An 18,479-nucleotide genomic window follows, 5' to 3' on the forward strand; every position below is an offset into this window, starting at 1 on the left:
TTGGCCCTAATCAATGGATTTCACATGACTGGGAATACAGATATGCATCTGTTAGTCACAGATTCCTTTAAAAAAAAAGGGTAGGGGCGTTGATCAGAAATCCAGTCAGTATCTGGTGTGACCACCATTTGCCTCATGCAGCACGTCACATCTCCTTCGCATAGTTGATCAGGCTGCTGATTGTGGCATGTGGCATGTTGTACCACACCACTTCAATGGCTATGTGAAGTTGGTGGATATTGGCGGGAGCTGAAACACGTTGTCGAACACTTCGATCCAGAGCATCCRAAACYTGCTCAATAAGTGACATGTCTGYTGAGTATGCAGGCCATGGAAGAACTGCAACATTTTCAGCTTCCAGCAATTGTGTACAGATCTTTGGGCATGGGGCAGTGCATTATCATGCTGAAACATGAGGTGATGGCTGCGGATGAATGACACGACAATGYGCCTCAGGATCTGGTCACGGTATCTCTGTGCATTCAAATTGCCATCGATAAAATGCAATTGTGTTCGTTGTCCGTTGCTTATGCCTYCRCATACCATAACCCCACCGCCACCGTGGGGCACTCTGTTCACAACGTTGACATCAGCACACCGCTCGCCCACACAACGCCATACACATGGTTTGCGGTTGTGAGGCTGGTTGGACGTACTGACAAATTCTCAAAAAATATGTTGGAGGCGGTTTATGGTAGAGAAATTAACATTACATTCTCTGGCAACAGCTCTGGTGGACATTCCTGCAGTCAGCATGRCAATTGCACGCTCCCTCAAAACTGAGACATCTGTGGCATTGTGTTGTGTGACAAAACTACACATTTTAAGTGGCCTTTTATTGTCCCCAGCACAAGGTGCACCTGTGTCATGATAATGCTGTCTTGATATCCCACACCTGTCAGGTGGATGGATTATCTTGGCAAAGGAGAAATGCACACTAACAGAGATGTAAACAAATGTATGCACAGCATTTGAGAGAAATAAGATTTTGTGCGTATAGAACCTTTCTAGGATGTTTTATTTCAGGTCATGACACATGGGACCAACACTTTACATGTTGCGTTCATATTTTTGTTCAGTGTAGATTGAATATCAGGTAGATCAGGATGTTTGCTGCTGCCTACAACAAGCATCGTATTGACAATGACCTGCTTCTCTGAGCCCATGCAATAACTGTGAGATGCCAACACCTGACGACACACAGTTTTATGGCACGCAAAATGTATACAGACAATGAACACACTCCACTTGTTTGCCAATTTGCACTGTTAACACTTGTTTCAGATTTAACAGAAGAATGTCACCTCTTTCTCAAAGTGTAAATTAATATCTTACAGTAGAAAGCTCTACTCTTCGACAGTAAATATACAGTGTTGGCTTCTATAATGGTTGTGTCTCCTCGTGAGACCGTTTTGTAGTCTCTTAGTCCACCTGCAGTACAGTATCTGTCTGACCTATCATCCACTCTTGAAATGCAATGTAGAGGTTGGACACTGATTTGCACGTCAGAGGAACACCTAACACACTGAATGTCCATACAGATGTACTGTCCTCTCTTAAGGGCATTTGGAAACAGAAGTAAAATGACTGGCCAAAAAACTGTGTAGTTATTTACTCAGTTCATCACTGTGCTCAACATGTTATCAGTTGTTTTATATTGACCAGCAGCTAGCTCCTCCTGTGGTTTTGCCCTCTTCCAGAGGAACTTTGGTGCAGGCTGCAACCAACTGGTCAGTGGCTCTGTTCAAATACCATCCGAGCATACTTCCTAGTGTGAAGCAATGTATTGGGCATGCATTCTAGATGGTACGGTTGTGTGGATATTAGAACACACCTAGTGTATGGGATGACTGGGTTGTTGCTACAGTGCAGTATGTTGGGGCAGAGGAAGTAGTGAGTTTATTTCCTCCCGTATCGCATTCTGCACAGTGTCACCTGGTATATTGTCCTCATGAGAAACAGAGATGGTGCAAAGCTAAGATGGCAAAGATTGTTTGTATTTGGCTGCCTGGGTTTAGACATCTTTAACTACATCAGTTAGAGTGTTGGAGCCATTTAATGTATGAAAATAAAAATGTATTAAAGAACATTATTTGGTGAAATGTATATTACTTAATGGGCTTTCAGTGAATTGCTGTCATTAGAGAAGTCTGCTTGTTTGACAGTGCAAAGTTAGAATAAGGAGAAATAAGAACTCAAACGTGTTATTGTAGATGGTTATTTGACTAGATGCCGGAGTATATTTTTTTCACAGCTGAATGACGTAATCCACTCCCCAATGGGAGAGGTGTTGGTGTTATCTTATGGCGGTGTCTAGCTGCAGACTACAACATTTGCATTTGGCCTAATTCTTTTTAGCTAGCGTAAGCAGCAGGGATTTGGGAGACTTTGGGGGAGTCTGGATGAATGAAACTATTGGCTCTTCTGGGTTCATGAGTTGGGCAATCAAGAGGAAAAATCAGTCTCCCTTGTCTTGGGAGTGTGATCCCTGAGAAACATATAGTAGCTCATGATTGAGCAATGTGCAATGCACATGGCTGATTGGGAACTATTCAAGGGGTTATTAGTTGCAGAATCTGAAAATGGATGCTTTGACTTGGAGTGTTTTTCTTCATAATAGTCAGGTAAATGAGATGTTAGTTTATGTAACCAGATTCCAAATCACAGTTGGTAACTAACACCTACATTTTAGGTGTACGTTTTTTATGTTTTTTTGTTGTTGTTGACAAAGTGCAACTGAAACTGGTCGCTATGAGAAATGTGCCCCTTTAATATGACCAAACTCCCAAGTTTTGTTTCCAACTTGATCATCCATCTTGAAGAAATAACAGTGATGACAACCTTGCTTTTTAGCTGTTTGGTTCCCTCCCTTCAACAGTAATGTTTTTAGATCATAGTGGGCGGAGAGAGACTGCCATCTGTCTCCATGATGTAATTTCATTTTGTGTGTGTGTGTGTGTGTGTGTGTGTGTGTGTGTGTGTGTGTGTGTGTGTGTGATGTGTTGTGTGTGTGTGTGTGTGTGTGTGTGTGTGTGTGTGTGTGTGTGTGTGTGTGTGTGTGTGTGTGTGTGTGTGTGTGTGTGTGTGTGTGTGTGTGTGTGTGTGTGTGTGTGTGTGTGGTGTGTGTGTGTGTGTGTGAAAGAGAGAAAGAAGGAAAGATAGAGACTACCCCTCAGGTGGGTCTGTCAGTAATCTGATCTTTTCTTTTTTCTTGTTTTAGATCCTCTGGAGTGAACCAGAGGACACAGACATCCAAACAAAAGTCCTGAAACTGGATCTGAAAACCTGAAGGCCTGACACAAGAACGGGTTAAACCCAGTATCTCAATACCTGAAAACAGGACTATCTGACAGGACTGCCTCAGAAGCTCAGAGGACAGAGTTGTTGACTCTGGGAGCCAACAGAGCTCCAGGATGGGTGGCTTCTTTGGCTCAGGATGGAAAGTTCCCCATCACCGCATGACAAATCACAGTTGTTGCCCAGCATCGTTAAATTAACGGCTTGACCTGAGTAAGTACTAAGTATGAGTACAGACAGCCTGAAAGCCAGTATAAGACAGATATAACTAAGGACAAAAATACTCATCATACATCAATCCCAGAGTCTGTTAAATGAATAAGCTTGACCTGTGTGGCCTGTCTCAGGCTCAGCGGGAGGGGTCCCAGGTCTACCTGAGGTTGTTGTTCCGTTTTATGGAGGCGTTGCACAGCCATAGCTGCTTGCCGACTGGGGAGCAGTCCGGAGTTCACGACCAGCCTCAGCCAGGAGAGTCTGCTCTGCCTCTCCCAGACCCTCAGCCTCCCAAATCTCCCTCCTCCCAGAACCACGAACCACAGACACAACAGACTCGCTCCAAACAAGGAGGCCCTCAACAACAACAACAACAACAACAGCAACACCATGGACAACACCACAAACTGCCTAATAAGCGGGGGCGCAAGCGTCTCAGACATCAGAGGCAAAGCGTTGATTCAGACACCCCACTGTCGGAAGAGGGTAAGCATGCAAAGGCAGAGGCAACACCYACRAGAGTGMCTCGGACCRCGTCTGGSGGGACCYSGGCYACTCCCTCCTRATCAWCCACCTCCACCCAGTCTWCAGAGGCTCCTGKCACAGAGGAGAACCAGGAGGGCACCCTAAAGCAGAAACGGGAGCGTAAGCCTGGAAAACCAGGGAAATATGTGTGCTCTTACTGTGGCCGTGCCTGTGCCAAGCCCAGCGTCCTGCAGAAACACATCCGCTCCCACACCGGAGAGAGGCCCTACCCCTGTGCTCCCTGCGGATTTTCTTTCAAGACCAAGAGCAACCTCTACAAGCACCGGAAGTCGCATACCCACAGGGTGAAGGCCGGCCTCGCCTCTGGAGAGCCCAGTGCTTTAGAAGAACCGGTGCCAGAGTCAGAAGACGAAACTAGACAGCCGTTGTCTGCTGCTTCTTCCAACATGGAGAGACAAGGCAGCGTAGCCAATGAGAAGACCCATGAAGACACTGAGAGGTCTACAGAGCAGTCCAGCGGGATGGACAACTCCTACGCCGTCAAGAAGAGGCTGGCCATGCGTTTGAGCCGAGGGAAACGCGGCCCTCTAGGCTCGTCTGACTCGATCAGTTCCTCGATGGGTATGGGGAGTAGAGGCAGCACAGAGTCTGGCTATTTCTCTCGTTCTGAGAGCACTGAGCAGTCACAGGACAGCCCACCCAACGTAACCAAAAGTGCCAAAAGCTATGCAGAGATCATCCTGGGGAAATATGGCCGTCTGGGCCACCTCCAGAGGATGTCCCGGCATCAGGACCAGCAGCCTTCTGGAAGCCAGGGACAGCAGGAGAAGAGCATCCCATTCACAGTGCCCAAGAAGCAGGTCATTGACCACATCACCAACCTCATCACCATCAATGAGGCTGTCGTGGACACAAGTAAGATCGACAGCGTCAAGCCCAGGAGGTTCTCTCTGTCTAGGAGAAGTAGCACAGAGTCTAAGGTTTCTTTATCTCTGAAAGAGTCGCCTGTAGTCCACCACAGCACCAACAACCCTGGAGACCCAGGCTTTAAGAGCAGTGGTTCCATCACTATGGGTGTTCCGTGTGAGAAGTTTCATCATCACCAGTCACTACACGTGGATTCAACGGCAGGCCAGACATCCACTTCCATGGCTCCTCTTCTGAGAAGCCTCTCTATGCCCTCTGCTGCTAGTTCAACTGATGCCTCCTCTGGCATCTGTCCACGAAACTTCCGCCTTAGCCAATCTTTCGATGAACGGTCTGAAACACAGTCTCGCCGCATTGGGATGCTACGACGCCAGCCTGCTATCGAACTACCCCCAGGTGCTGAATTCAATACAGAGGAACACAGTTTACACAGTAGCTCCGACACGCTCTACAATCACAATATGTCCGTCGTGCCTCCTGACCATAAGCAATGTCAACCAGAGCCGTACGAGTGTGAGACCTGTGGCGTTGGATGTAAGAACTGGGAAGGTTATAAGGCACACAAGAGAAGTCTTTGTATAGCACGACTTCCCCAAGAGAGTCTTGGTACAACAATATGTCAGCTGGACCGTTCACAGTTGATACACTATCCGATCAACAGACCAGGGGTTTTGGCAATGCGCAAGAGAAGGAAAGAGGAGAGTTTTGAATCTGATGAGCCATCCTCTCCTGTTTCTTTATCCATACCCACCTTGTCCACGTTGGTGCAAGGCAGAGACGAAAAAAGTGTAGCATGCAGTAGAAACTCATGGTCACGATTAGAGCAGGATTGGGGAGAGACATCGAAAGGTTTCTCAGTGATTCAACATACTAGTTCATTTGAGAAACAGGACACTTTGTTTACAGAGAGTCAAGGTAAAGAGGAGGAACATATTAAATTCCCATCTCATGAGGATGCGTCTCAAAAACAACAGGAACACTCGTCCAAACCAACACCTCGCAAACTGGTGCGCCAACGCAATGTTCAAGTCCCTGAGATATTCATCACTGAGGATTCCAACACCAATGTTATTGAGTCTATTCAGACACAATCAGAAATGGCCTCCCTAATGCCTAAACAGACCAAGAGAACAGAGGAGTTCCAGTGGCCACAGAGGAGCCTCACCCTGTCTGGGGTCCCCATCGAGAAGCTGCCCCCGAAGAAGAAACGAATTCGCCTTGCCGAGGCCGCCCAGTCTTCAGGGGAGTCCATGTCCAGCTTTGACTCCATCTCCCTGCCTCGCAGCCCCAGCCAGGACAGCTGTGCATCCCATGCATCTAGCCGCTCTGCATCCTTTGAGGAGTCCACCAGACCCGGAGACATGGAGACCCTGGCTGGGATACCATTGAGGAGGTCCAGGGCCCCTAACATGTTGACCGTCCCAGGGCTGCATCATCACAAAAGGGAGATGCGGCGGTCGGCCTCAGAGCAAGCACCTTACGACCCACAGCAGCAATCTGTTTTGATGGCAATGTCAGAGATGCGAAGCAAGTCCTTTGACTACAGCAGTTTGTCCCCTGAGCGCTCGGCGGCCGGCTGGAGAGACAGACGCAAATGTCTCCTCATGAGACACACTCCGGTCAGGGACCCAGAGGAGGAGGAGCAGCCTGCCAAACCTGCAGAACTGAAGCTGAACCCCAGTTCCTGCATTATTGCCAAACACACAGCACTAAAGGTGAACAACCCTTCTCACTGCAGCCCCAGTCCTGACCCTGTCAGTCCCAGCACCTTATCTAGACAAAGCCCAGGTCCTCAACACCTTAGTTCGGCTGCTGGTTCCCCTCTGTCAGGCGAACCCACATCCTGTAACCCTGTGCAAACTCTTTGTGGAGAGCCTCCCTCACAATGGAAACTGGGTCAAAGTATTCAGTTGACTGGACATTGCTTTGAAGTTCTACCCTCTCAGAACTCTGTAGAATCTCCTGATCCCCTCCAGAGGGTAGCCCCATCACCCCTCTGTTCAGGGAAGCCTGTAATTATCTCCCTCCGTCCTGTCCACACCTACATCCACCCTGCCCAACCCCGCCCTGTCTACCCTCCCCACCCCCTCCCCACCCAGTGCCCATTAGGGATAGCTAGGGCCCACTACCTACCAATATCCACAGGCCTGAAGCTGGAGATTCCAGTCCCAACTCACAGTCATGATGGACATTCAGAGTTTGTAACACATCCTCCGCAGATCCTCCATCCTCACCCTAACATCACACTCAGCCCAGAGTTACTCCGGCCCTCCATATCACCAGCAGTAGCAGTAGTCCGGCTACAGGCAGACACCAACACCCTAGCCAGTGCCATATACACCACTCTGTCCCAAACCACAACATCTAGGTCCCAGGAACCTGTTTGTTCTGCATTAAACAGTGGCAWTAGAAATACCCCAACGTCTGAACATAACAGCCACCTGGTCATGACTCTGCCTGTAAGCAGCAAGAGGTTGTCTGAGACTCTGCTACCAGTCAGCCAGTTGACTCTGCCTCCAGGCAACCACTTGGCTTTGCCTCTGGCTCCAGGCAGCCAGTTGTGGTCTGAGGAGGGCTGTAGATCTTCAGGCTCAGGAAGCTACAAGCGCATGTTATCCCCTTCAAACAGTGTCGATTTTAGCCCTGAGTCCAAACAGCAGCAGAAACGAGTGAAGGAGGAAGAAGAGGAGAGTTGTGTAGGAAACGTAATCGCAGAAACATCAACAAAAGAAGAAAAGGTTGAGATTCCAACATGTTTACCTAGGGTGTGTACTCCCATAAGTCCAGAAGGACCTTCATATCCAACCCTTCAGTCCACCACCTCTCACAGCTGGTGTTATCTGAACTACGTCAAGCCAAACCCCTCCACCTCGACTGACCAGCCCTCAGTGTACTCCTCCTGGTCTACCAGCGAGTATGACCCCAACCCTCCAGGCCTCTCCACCAAGACAGCCCTGTCCCTGTTGGACTGCAAGCAGAGGGTCAGCTACACCATCTATACCATGTCTCCCATGTCATCCACCCCTGCAGAGACCACACCAGAGCCTGCCGACATGAAGACGCCATGCCCTMCTGAGGTAAAGAGACTTTACTGGAGGCCTCCTCATAGAATGGCCAGTGTGAAATAGGAAGTACTGTATGTAGTTATTTTACCTTGTCCCATACTGTACTATGTGTTGTAGTCTTTCATGCTATATTTTTTATATGYCCCAATACAGTCTTACGTTTTGGCCTTACTTCTCATTCGAAGCGTGTAGGTCAATATTGTAAATTGTAATGCTACAGTATAATTTAGATAAGTACTGAAACATATAAGTTATGATGAATTCCCCCCSATCCCTGTTTCCTTGGCCTGCTGTTGCTGGAGCAGGGTTGGTGAATTTGCCCTACATGTCTCTCTCGAGTGTAGGTCCATGCCACTCTGCCCGGCGACAGCCACCGTGTTGAGACAACAGAGCAAGAGCAGTCCGCAGAGGACAAGGAGCCAAAGAAAGAACGAGAGGAGGAGGAAGAGAAGGAAGAGAAGGAAAAAGAAGAGGAGGCCCAGTCAACCAGCAAATGTAGAGAAGCTCCACCTCGTACCTGGATCTGTGAGGGAGGGTGAGTAGTCTATGACTGACTACATTTTAGAGTTGAAATAAGACTCCACAATATTACATKATTTAAAGATGCAAAGCTTCATTGGCTTTATATTCATAAAGACATTAGAAACTATACTCAGCCTTACTAGTGTGTCTCTGTACAGTGCAAACCATGGTACATGTGTACTGTAAGCTACTAGTCACAGACAGTGAGGGTATTTGGTCTCCGTGTCGTTTGTGTAGTGCTGGGAAGTGTTGTCGTTCCCCTCTGCAGGACATGAGGGGCTAAGGGTTGGCTGTCTGACTACACCAACAGAGCCCGTCTGTTGAGTGGCCCTAGCCAGGAAATTACCAACAACTACACAGCTTCCTCTACTGTAACCTGTAGAGGCTCAGTTACACCCAACACAGTCAATGGTTCTGGCCATTCAGCTGTAGAGGGGAGGAGTGGCTGATTTCATTCTCATTTTAGATGGGGATTGATTGAATGAATGAGAACTTATACATGAACACAGATGCACAGAAAAAGTCGGAAATTTACATACACTTAGGTTGGAGTCGTTAAAACTTGTTTTTCAACCACTCCACAAATATCTTGTTAGCAAACTATCGTTTTGGCAAGTRGGTTAGGACATCTACTTTGTGCATGACACAATTACATTTTCCAACAATTGTTTACAGACAGATTATTTCAGTTATAATTCACTGTATCACAATTCCAGTGGGTCAGAAGTTTACATACACTAAGTTGACTGTGCCTTTAAACAGCTTGGAAAATTCCAGAAAATTATGTCATGGCTTTAGAAGCTTCTGATAGGCTAATTGACATAATTTGAGTCAATTGTAGGTGTACCTGTGGATGTATTTCAAGGCCTACCTTCAAATTCAGTGCCTCTTTGCTTGACATCATGGGAAAATCAAAAGAAATCAGCCAAGACCTCAGTAAAACATTGTCTGGTTCATCCTTGGGAGCAATTTCCAAACGCCTGAAGGTACCACGTTCATCTGTACAAACAATAGTACGCAAGTATAAACACCATGGGACCATGCAGCCGTCATACCACTCAGGAAGGAGATGTGTTCTGTCTCCTAGAAATGAACGTTGGTGCGAAAAGTGCAAATCAATCCCAGAACAACAGCAAAGGACCTTGAGAAGATGCTGGAGGAAACAGTTACAAAGTATCTATATCCAGAGTAAAAATGAGTCCTATATCGACATAACCTGAAAGGCCACTCAGCAAGGAAGAAGCCACTGCTCCAAAACTGCCATAAAAAAGCCAGACTATGGTTTGCAACTGCACATGGGGACAAAGATCGTATTGTTTTTAGAAATGTCCTCTGGTCTGATGAAATAAAAATCACGAGGGAGGAAAATTATTATGTGGACATACTTTAGCAACATCTTAAGACATCAGTCAGGAAGTTAAAGTTTGGTCGCAAATGGGTCTTCCAAATGGACAATGACCCCAAGCATACTTCCAAAGTTGTGGCAAAATGGCTTAAGGACAACAAAGTCAAGGTATAGGAGTGGCCATCACAAAGCCCTGACCTCAATCCCATAGAAAATTTGTGGGCAGAACTGAAAAAGCATGTGCGAGCAAGGAGGCCTACCAACCTGACTCAGTTACACCAGCTCTGTCAGGAGGAATGGGCCAATATTCATCCAAATTATTGTGGAAGCTTGTGGAAGGCTACCCGAATAGTTTGACACAAGACAATTTAAAGGCAATGCTACCAAATACTAATTGAGTGTATGTAAACTTCTGACCCACTGGGAATGTGATGAAATAAATAAAAGCTGAAATAAATCATTCTCTCTACTATTATTCTGACATTTCACATTCTTAAAATAAAGTGCTGATCCTAACTGACCTAAGACAGGGAATTTTTACTAGGATTAAATGTCAGGAATTGTGAAAAACTGAGTTTAAATGTATTAGGCTAATGTGTATGTACACTTCCGAATTCAACTGTATTTGTAGACAGAGAACATAAGAGGGATACTATTTTCAGAGGAGAGAGAGGAAGGTATATACCTAGATGAAGAAAGTGTTGTTTGATACTCATTTTCTCTAATAATGGGATTTATATAGGATGTGTCAGATAAGAGAAAGAGCTTTGAGAGATTGAGAGCACCGTGAATCATCTGTGTTCATTTACGTTAATCCACACAGCTAGATTGAATCACACTGGGGTTATAAATCAGATATAACTGAAACTTCTAAGAACACTTGGTCTCCTCTATCTTATCTGTGATTTTGCCACTGAGGTGCCATCTGTGCATTCCTCTGCATTTTTCCGAGTACCCTTGGGAACCTGTTGTTTCTTTCATGACTCAGGTTCACAGCCTTCTTCTCATCAGTCACAACCCAGCTAGCACATAACATTCTGGGAACCATATGTTTCTTAGAGCTTGGTGAGAGCGTGGTTCTCCTATGGCCGTGATTATCCCACAACTTTCTGGGAATGGAGCAGGACAGTTGCTTGGCTTTGGAACATTCTCAGCACATTTAAGGAATTTGAGCCCCCAAAAATCTATATTTTCTTGSTATTTCGTTAATTTAACAGAACATTTCCTAAAAGTTCAAACATGGTTACATTTCATTTCAATTTTGGTAATGTTCTAGGAACATTCTCCTACTGGTTTGATATTGAGAATGTTCTCAAATAAACTCAAATAAAAAAAGAAACGTCATCTCACTGTCAACTGCGTTTATTTTCAGCAAACTTAACATGTGTGTAAATATTTGTATGAACATAACAATATTCAACAACTGAGACATAAACTGAACAAGTTCCACAGACATGTGGCTAATAGAAATGGAACAATGTGTCCCTGAACAAAGGGGGGGGGGTCAAAATCAAAAGTAACAGTCAGTATCTGGTGTGGCCACCAGCTGCATTAAGTACTGCAGTGCTTCTCCTCCTCATGGGCTGCACCAGATTTGCCATTTCTTGTTGTGAGATGTTACCCGACTCTTCCACCAAGGCACCTGCAAGTTCTTGGACATTTCTGGGGGGAATGGCCCTAGCCCTCACCCTCCGATCCAACAGGTCCCAGACATGCTCAATGGGATTGAGATCCAGGCTCTTCGCTAGCCATGGCAGAACACTGACATTCCTGTCTTGCAGGAAATCACGCACAGAACGAGCAGTATGGCTGGTGACATTGTAATGCTGGAGGGTCATGTCAGGATGAGCCTGCAGGAAGGGTACCACATAAGAGAGGAGGATGTCTTCCCTGTAATGCACAGCGTTGAGAATGCCTGCAATGACAACAAGCTCAGTCRGATGATGCTGTGACACACCGGCCAGACCATGATGGACCCTCCACCTCCAAATCGATCCCGCTCCAGAGTACAGGCCTCTGTGTAACGCTCATTCCTTCGACGATAAACGCGAATCCGACCATCACCCCTGGTGTGACAAATCCGCGACTTGTCAGTGAAGAGCACTTGTTACCAGTTCTGTCTGATCCAGCAACGGTGGGTTTGTGCCCATAGGCGACGTTGTTGCCGGTGGTGTCTGGTGAAGACCAGCCTTACAACAGGCCTACAAGCCCTCAGTCCAGCCTCTCTCAGCCTATTGCGGACAGTCTGAGRACTGATGGAGGGATTGTGTGTTCCTGGTGTAACCCTTGTAGTTGTTGTTGACATCCTGTACCTGTCCTGCAGGTGTGATGTTCGGATGTACCAATCCTGTGCAGGTGTTGTTACACGTGGTCTGCCACTGCGAGGACGATCAGCTGTCCATRTTATCTCCCTGTAGCGTTGTCTTAGGCATCTCACTGTACGGACATTGCAATTTATTGCCCTGGCCACATCTGAAGTCCTCATGCCTCCTTGCAGCATGCCTAAGGTATGTTCACGCAGATGAGCAGGGACCCTGGTCATCTTTCTTTTGGTGTTTTTCAGAGTCAGTAGAAAGGCCTTTTTAGTGTCCTAAGTTTTCATAACTGTGACCTTAATTGCCTACCGTCTGTAAGCTGTTAGTGTCTTAACCATTCCACAGGTGCATGTTCATTAATTGTTTATGGTTCATTGAACAAGCATGGGAAACAGTGTTTAATCCCTTTACAATGAAGATCTGTAAAGTTATTTGGATTTTTATGAATGATCTTTGAAAGACAGTTTKTTTTTTTGCTGAGTTTAGTTCAGAGAATGTTAACTAACAACATTCTTCTGTGGGAATTTCAGTACCTCAGCGTAACGTCTCTTACAGGTTTCCTCATGGTTATATTTAAAGTCATGTTCTCAAATTGTTCCGAGAACGTTAAGGCTTTAGTAACGTTCATAGAACGTTCTAAGAATGTTATTTAAAAACATACATTCCGTCTCAGAACCAGATTCTCATAGGCGGCACAAGGGCACGTGACACGCCAGCACTGTCCTTTTTAGTTTTTGTTTCAGATGAATTAAAACTCCCTCGASTCTATTGATGCACCTGTGCCTCACACAGTGATGTCATTTTGATTATAAAATGTATTGCAGAGGCTACAGCTTTATCCCCTCTTTCCGTCYATATAAAGTGTGTGCCTATTCCATAATAGGGGGCTTGTAAAAGCTGTGTTTTTCTACACTTGAGAGGATCCGGACTAGAAAATTGTCACAATCGCCTGTAGAACCTCAAATCGTTTGAGCTACAAACTAATACGATGAAAGATGAGACAACACGAACATAACACGGCCATTTGTTTTGCTCTACGGCATCCACAAGCTTTACGGCAGTCGTCTGAACTCTTTAACGCAGACGTCTTAATTTCTAAGAGGTTTAACCACAAAACCGATTGTCCAGATCGAACCATTTSAGCTAACTAATATACRTACAGCGGTCCTAAAATTCCAAATCAAATAGCTACATGARACATTTTATGACCATCCTAAAACAATTCCATATGTTAGCTATTGTGATCTAAGTGATTAGACCTACAGGGGTTTTTAATGACTAAACTTCATTTTAATCCCACGTTTTATCAAATAATTATATCAGTGGTATTTGTTCTCCCTAGTAAAGCCACCTAGCAATTTTAGGAAGTTGGCTTTAGCTAGCTAGCTAGATAGGTTCCCAATCTCCCAACCTCATAAATAGCTACCAAGCCATTACAGGCAATCAATCAAGTTAGAGTAGCTTGTCTAGCTATTTTACACCTCAGCTCCACTATAAGCGTTGCTTTGCCATCGGCGTCGTGTTCATTTTGACGTTCTACCTCCTACACAGAGTGAGTTGTCTTGAGAGCTGAGAGGAACAGGGGGGAAGAGTGTCTTTATTCTATTTCCACCTACTGTCCCATATTCATTGATTATGCATAAAAACAGTGCTTTCAGAAAGTATTCACACCCCTTGACTTTTCCCACATTTTGTTTGTTGTGTTAAATTGATTCGAAKCCCCATAATGTCAAAATTMAATTSTTTTTCGAAATGTTTACAWATGAACTGYAAATGAAAAGCTGAAATGTCTTGAGTCAATAAGTATTCAACCCCTTTGTTATGGCAAGCCTAAATAAGTTCAGGAGTAAAAATGTGCTCACATAATAAGTTGCATGGGCTCTGTATGCAATAATAGTGTTTATCATGATTTTTTAATGACTACCTCATCTCTGTACACCACACATACAATTAACTGTAAGGTCCCTCTGTCGAACATTGCATTTCAAACACAGATTCAACCACAAAGAGCAGGGAGGTTTTCCAATGCATCACAAAGAAGGGCACCTATTGGTAGATGTGTAAAAAAAAACAGACATTAAATATCCCTCTGAGCATGGTGAAGTTTTTTATTACACTTTGGATGGTGTATCAATACACCCAGTCACATCAAAGATACAGGCGTCCTTCCTAACTCAGTTGCCGGAGAGGAAGGAAACCACTCAGGGATTTCACGTTGAGGCCAATGGTGACTTTAAAACAGTTAGTTTAATGTCTGTGATAGAAGAAAACTGAGGATGGATCAACAACATTGTAGTTACTCCACAATTTTATACAACAATTGGTATGATGCTATATATCAGTGTGGCAGTTGTACTAAACTCATGAGGCATAAAATTAATAAATGTGCATCATTCATTAAAATGACAATTGAAAAGGTCAAGAGGTATGCTTAGATAACCTATGCAGAAAAACAGACATTTGCGACATAGAATTAGGCATAATGATTATTAGGCATAATGAACACCTCCCCCATTTCATCCTAATGTACTTCGTGCCCCCTCTGAAATAATGAATGTTAAGAAAACGTCCCTTAAAAATCACTAGAAAACTTAAGTAACGTTCAGAGAATGTTCTTAGCATGTTATTTAGAAATTCATACATTCCATTCTCAGCATCATCAAAACTATCTCTATCCTCTATCTTGTTAAGTGTGTTCAGGTGTGTTGGCCACGCCCACTAATTTCCTAAACCTGATCTTAATGAGTGCTTGTTTCCTTTGTAATGGGGTCCGTTTGAATAGACTAAAATGAACAGATATGTTTCCGTAAAAAAACATGGCATGCTGGCTCCATCCTGGTGGCGCAGTAGACTCTTTCCATGGTTGGAAAAAATATGAGTATGGGTTCCAATCTCACTGATGCTGTGTCACAATAAAAAAATGTATGTTTTTGCATGATTAATGCCTAAAGAAATTAATTTCCATGTGTCCTATCTGTGCTTGTAGTTTTAAAAAGTGAACAAGCAGTGTGTGTTATTAAATCTTATTGTAACATTCAGTGAAAGGATGTTATTCAAAAACCTCCAAATAACCTATAATTTCTGTTATCAGAGTGTTAATGAAACCTCCAAGGAAAAACTTCAAGGAACCAGAGTAAAATGTTCTCAGAACAGGTGAAATTATCACTTCTGTTCTCAGAYCGTTTTAAAATAGTTCCGTTTTACCGGTCAGGAGACGTATGGCTTCGTTCCCACAACCAATGTGAAACCAAAAACATACGTTCCCACAACTTCCAAGAAACCCAATGTGCTAGCTGGGAATGACTCATCTCTCTTCCCGGCTGCGCTGTGTGGAGCTCTGAGCCCACCAATTCCATCTGTTCGGGCCGGTGTGTGTGAGGGATGATAAAATAAAGCGGTGAAAGACAGAGGAAGTCAAACAATGAACTTTCCGTATGGCTACATTATGGGGGAGTGAGGGCTGAGTGAGGGAGGTTTTAGTGTAGGCTGTCTCGCTGAAGATAAAGCTAGGGGCAGGATCTATGAATGGGTGTCAGAGTAAACTATGAATTGCGAGTGGGTTGGTGGCCCTCAATGTGCTTACATGCTGTATATCAGTTCGACATGTGGGATTTTTTGTCAGTGGGCACATACACACTCATGCATCAACACACAAACACACACACACTCACACACTCACACACTCACACACATTTGAAATACTTTTTAGGAATCCACAAATCACATTACATCATAAAGGATTCAAACATTTCAAAGGTTGTTGATACAAGGACACTTAATAAGGAAACATAAAGCTCATTCTCCGCCACACAGCTAGGCTGCCCATAACGTCTGAAACAGAGCAGTACCTAGACAGTGGTTTTGCTCTACTCTTAGGCAGGCCTGCAATCTGAAGGCCACAAACCGTAAGCCTATGTACACTGCCCATACTGCCAAATATCAATGCCACCCAGGCTGTCCAAGCGTGATATGAGGGGCTGGTATTTAAGGAGCTTTTCAGAAAAGGCATGCTCCATGTAACTATCAACACACACACACACACACCCACCAACACACACACAACACCACACACCACACACACACACACACACACACACACACACACACACACACACACACACACACACACACACACACACACACACACACACCATTAAGCATGTTAGCTATCATTGTAATTACCGTTCCTATTAATAGAAGATGTTTATTTTCTGTTTATTTGGAGCAGCTGGTCTGAGCCCAGGGTTTCCCTCCTCTCTGGTCTGTTTTTATGGCTGGCTGTTCCAAACCCCGGCTGATGTCGCAGGTTTCTGTGTTTGGACTGGGGTTGGGTGATGGTGGTGTGAGGGTGGTGATGGTGTTAGAGTGCCACTGCAGGGCCCCCACTTCAGCTTCACACAGAGGGGCTTTTATAACCCCAAACCAGAACACATTCCAGCCAGAAGCACACCACACCACACACACACACACACCACCACACACACACACACACACACACACCACACACACACACACACACCACACACACACACACACACACACACACACACACACAAACACACACACACACACACACAACACACACACACACGGGGTGGACCCCCTATCCAGCTACCAGAGTTTGTGTTCACTGTGTAAGAAGGGCGTTCGCCAAAATGATACAGTGATAAATAGAAACATTATAGCAGCATGCAGGTGCTATATACAGTATAAAGAACCAATGCTTATACAGACGTATGGACCGTGTTTCATCAGGGGTGGAAATGAACTCACCACTAAAAATTGGACCCGGGATTCAGATCAAAAATCAGAACTTTTGGAACTCTGTTCATTCAGGTTCCTCTCCATTCCTAGATGTTATTGAAAGAACACTAGCATCAAGTCACAAGGTTTATGGTGGTAGCAATACCTATACATAATAAAATGACAATACACTGAATAAATACAAATGATCTCTTTTTCTCTTGTCCCTTTAGCTACAGGTCTAGTGAGGAGTATGTGTACGTGCGGGGTCGAGGCAGGGGCAGATATGTGTGTGAGGAGTGTGGCATCCGCTGTAAGAAGCCTAGTATGCTGCGCAAACACATCCGCCTGCACACCGACTCACGACCCTACGTCTGCAAGCATTGCAACTTTGCCTTCAAAACCAAAGGTGAGCTATGGATAGACACAGGACTGCTGCCTTGTTGTGGTTACAGATAGTCACAGGACTGCTGCCTTGTTGTGGCTACAGATAGTCACAGGACTGCAACTTTCTAGTGGTTATGGATAGGTGGATAGGTACTGGAATTGCTGCCTTTTTGGAATCAGGCTCTCTTATAAAATAGATTTTTAAGGAAAGGGTACTGCTGACCTGCTTGGAGTTGACATCTCTGTTCATCCAGTGTGTTGTTAGTGATGTCTCGGGATGGTAATGTGATAGTTCTCTGTTATTCCAGGGAACCTCACTAAACACATGAAGTCCAAGGCCCATGGGAAGAAATGCCATGACGGGCCAATGACTGGCTCTTCCCTGGAAGAGGCTGAGGAAGGTAGGATGATGTTATGTTGCTGTGTCCACCTCTTACTGTATCCAATAATACTTTGCTGTGTTGTGTTGCCTCATACTCCCCCCCTTCCTCTCAGGAGGCAGTGAAGACTGCTCAGTCTGGCCAGAGACAGGACAGGACGAGCACCGATACTCTGACGTCAGCGAAACTGAAGAAGATGACGATGACAACGAGTATGATGATGAAGATGAAGATGGTGAAGAGGAGTCCTGGTCCCCTGAAGACCCTTCCTCCACAAGCCACCTGAAGCCACCCAAACCCCCAAACCAGAACAGAACCACAACAGACCAGGACAGGACCAGACCATCCGGGCCAAGCCAGCCCAGCCAGCCTCAGAGGCTAAATCCCCAGGAGCCAAGCCTCTGTTACCCTGCTGGTTCCCCCAGCAAGAAGAGAGCTCTGTTCTCCCGGAGAAGGCACCTGGACTGCGCTGGTCACCGCTCCCCACGCCACTGTCCATCACCAACCCTAWCTCCATCTCCATCTCATCSCCTGTCCTCATCTCCAGCCCCAGCCCAATCTCCATCTCATTGCCTGTCCTCATCTCCAGCCCCAGCCCTATCTCCATCTCCATCTCATCACCTGTCCTCATCTCCATCTCATCGCCTGTCCTCATCTCCATCTCATTGCTTGCCCTCATCTCCAGCCCCAGCCCTATCTCCATCTCCAACCCTATCTCCATCTCCATCTCATCGCCTGTCCTCATCTCCATCTCATCGCCTGTCCTCATCTCCATCTCATCACCTGTCCTCATCTCCAT

General features: G+C 45.4%; 1 protein-coding gene across 2 annotated transcripts in view; it reads left to right on the forward strand.

Moving 5' to 3' along the window:
- LOC111954812 (transcription factor HIVEP3-like) overlaps window positions 1-18,479 on the forward strand; it is a 40,923-nt gene that overhangs the window by 19,072 nt on the left and 3,372 nt on the right. For both annotated transcript variants that reach the window (XR_011474418.1, XM_023974720.3), the window contains 5 exon segments: window positions 3,221-8,000; window positions 8,333-8,523; window positions 17,147-17,322; window positions 17,609-17,701; window positions 17,796-18,479. The exon segment at window positions 17,796-18,479 is cut by the window's right edge and continues 533 nt beyond it. Coding sequence is in view for 1 of the 2 variants with exons in the window: in XM_023974720.3 (XP_023830488.3) it covers window positions 3,612-8,000; window positions 8,333-8,523; window positions 17,147-17,322; window positions 17,609-17,701; window positions 17,796-18,479 (5,533 nt within the window). In the remaining variant the exon portion in view is untranslated.

This window comes from Salvelinus sp. IW2-2015, linkage group LG30 (genome assembly GCF_002910315.2).
Source record: "Salvelinus sp. IW2-2015 linkage group LG30, ASM291031v2, whole genome shotgun sequence".
Taxonomy (NCBI): Eukaryota; Metazoa; Chordata; class Actinopteri; order Salmoniformes; family Salmonidae; genus Salvelinus; species Salvelinus sp. IW2-2015.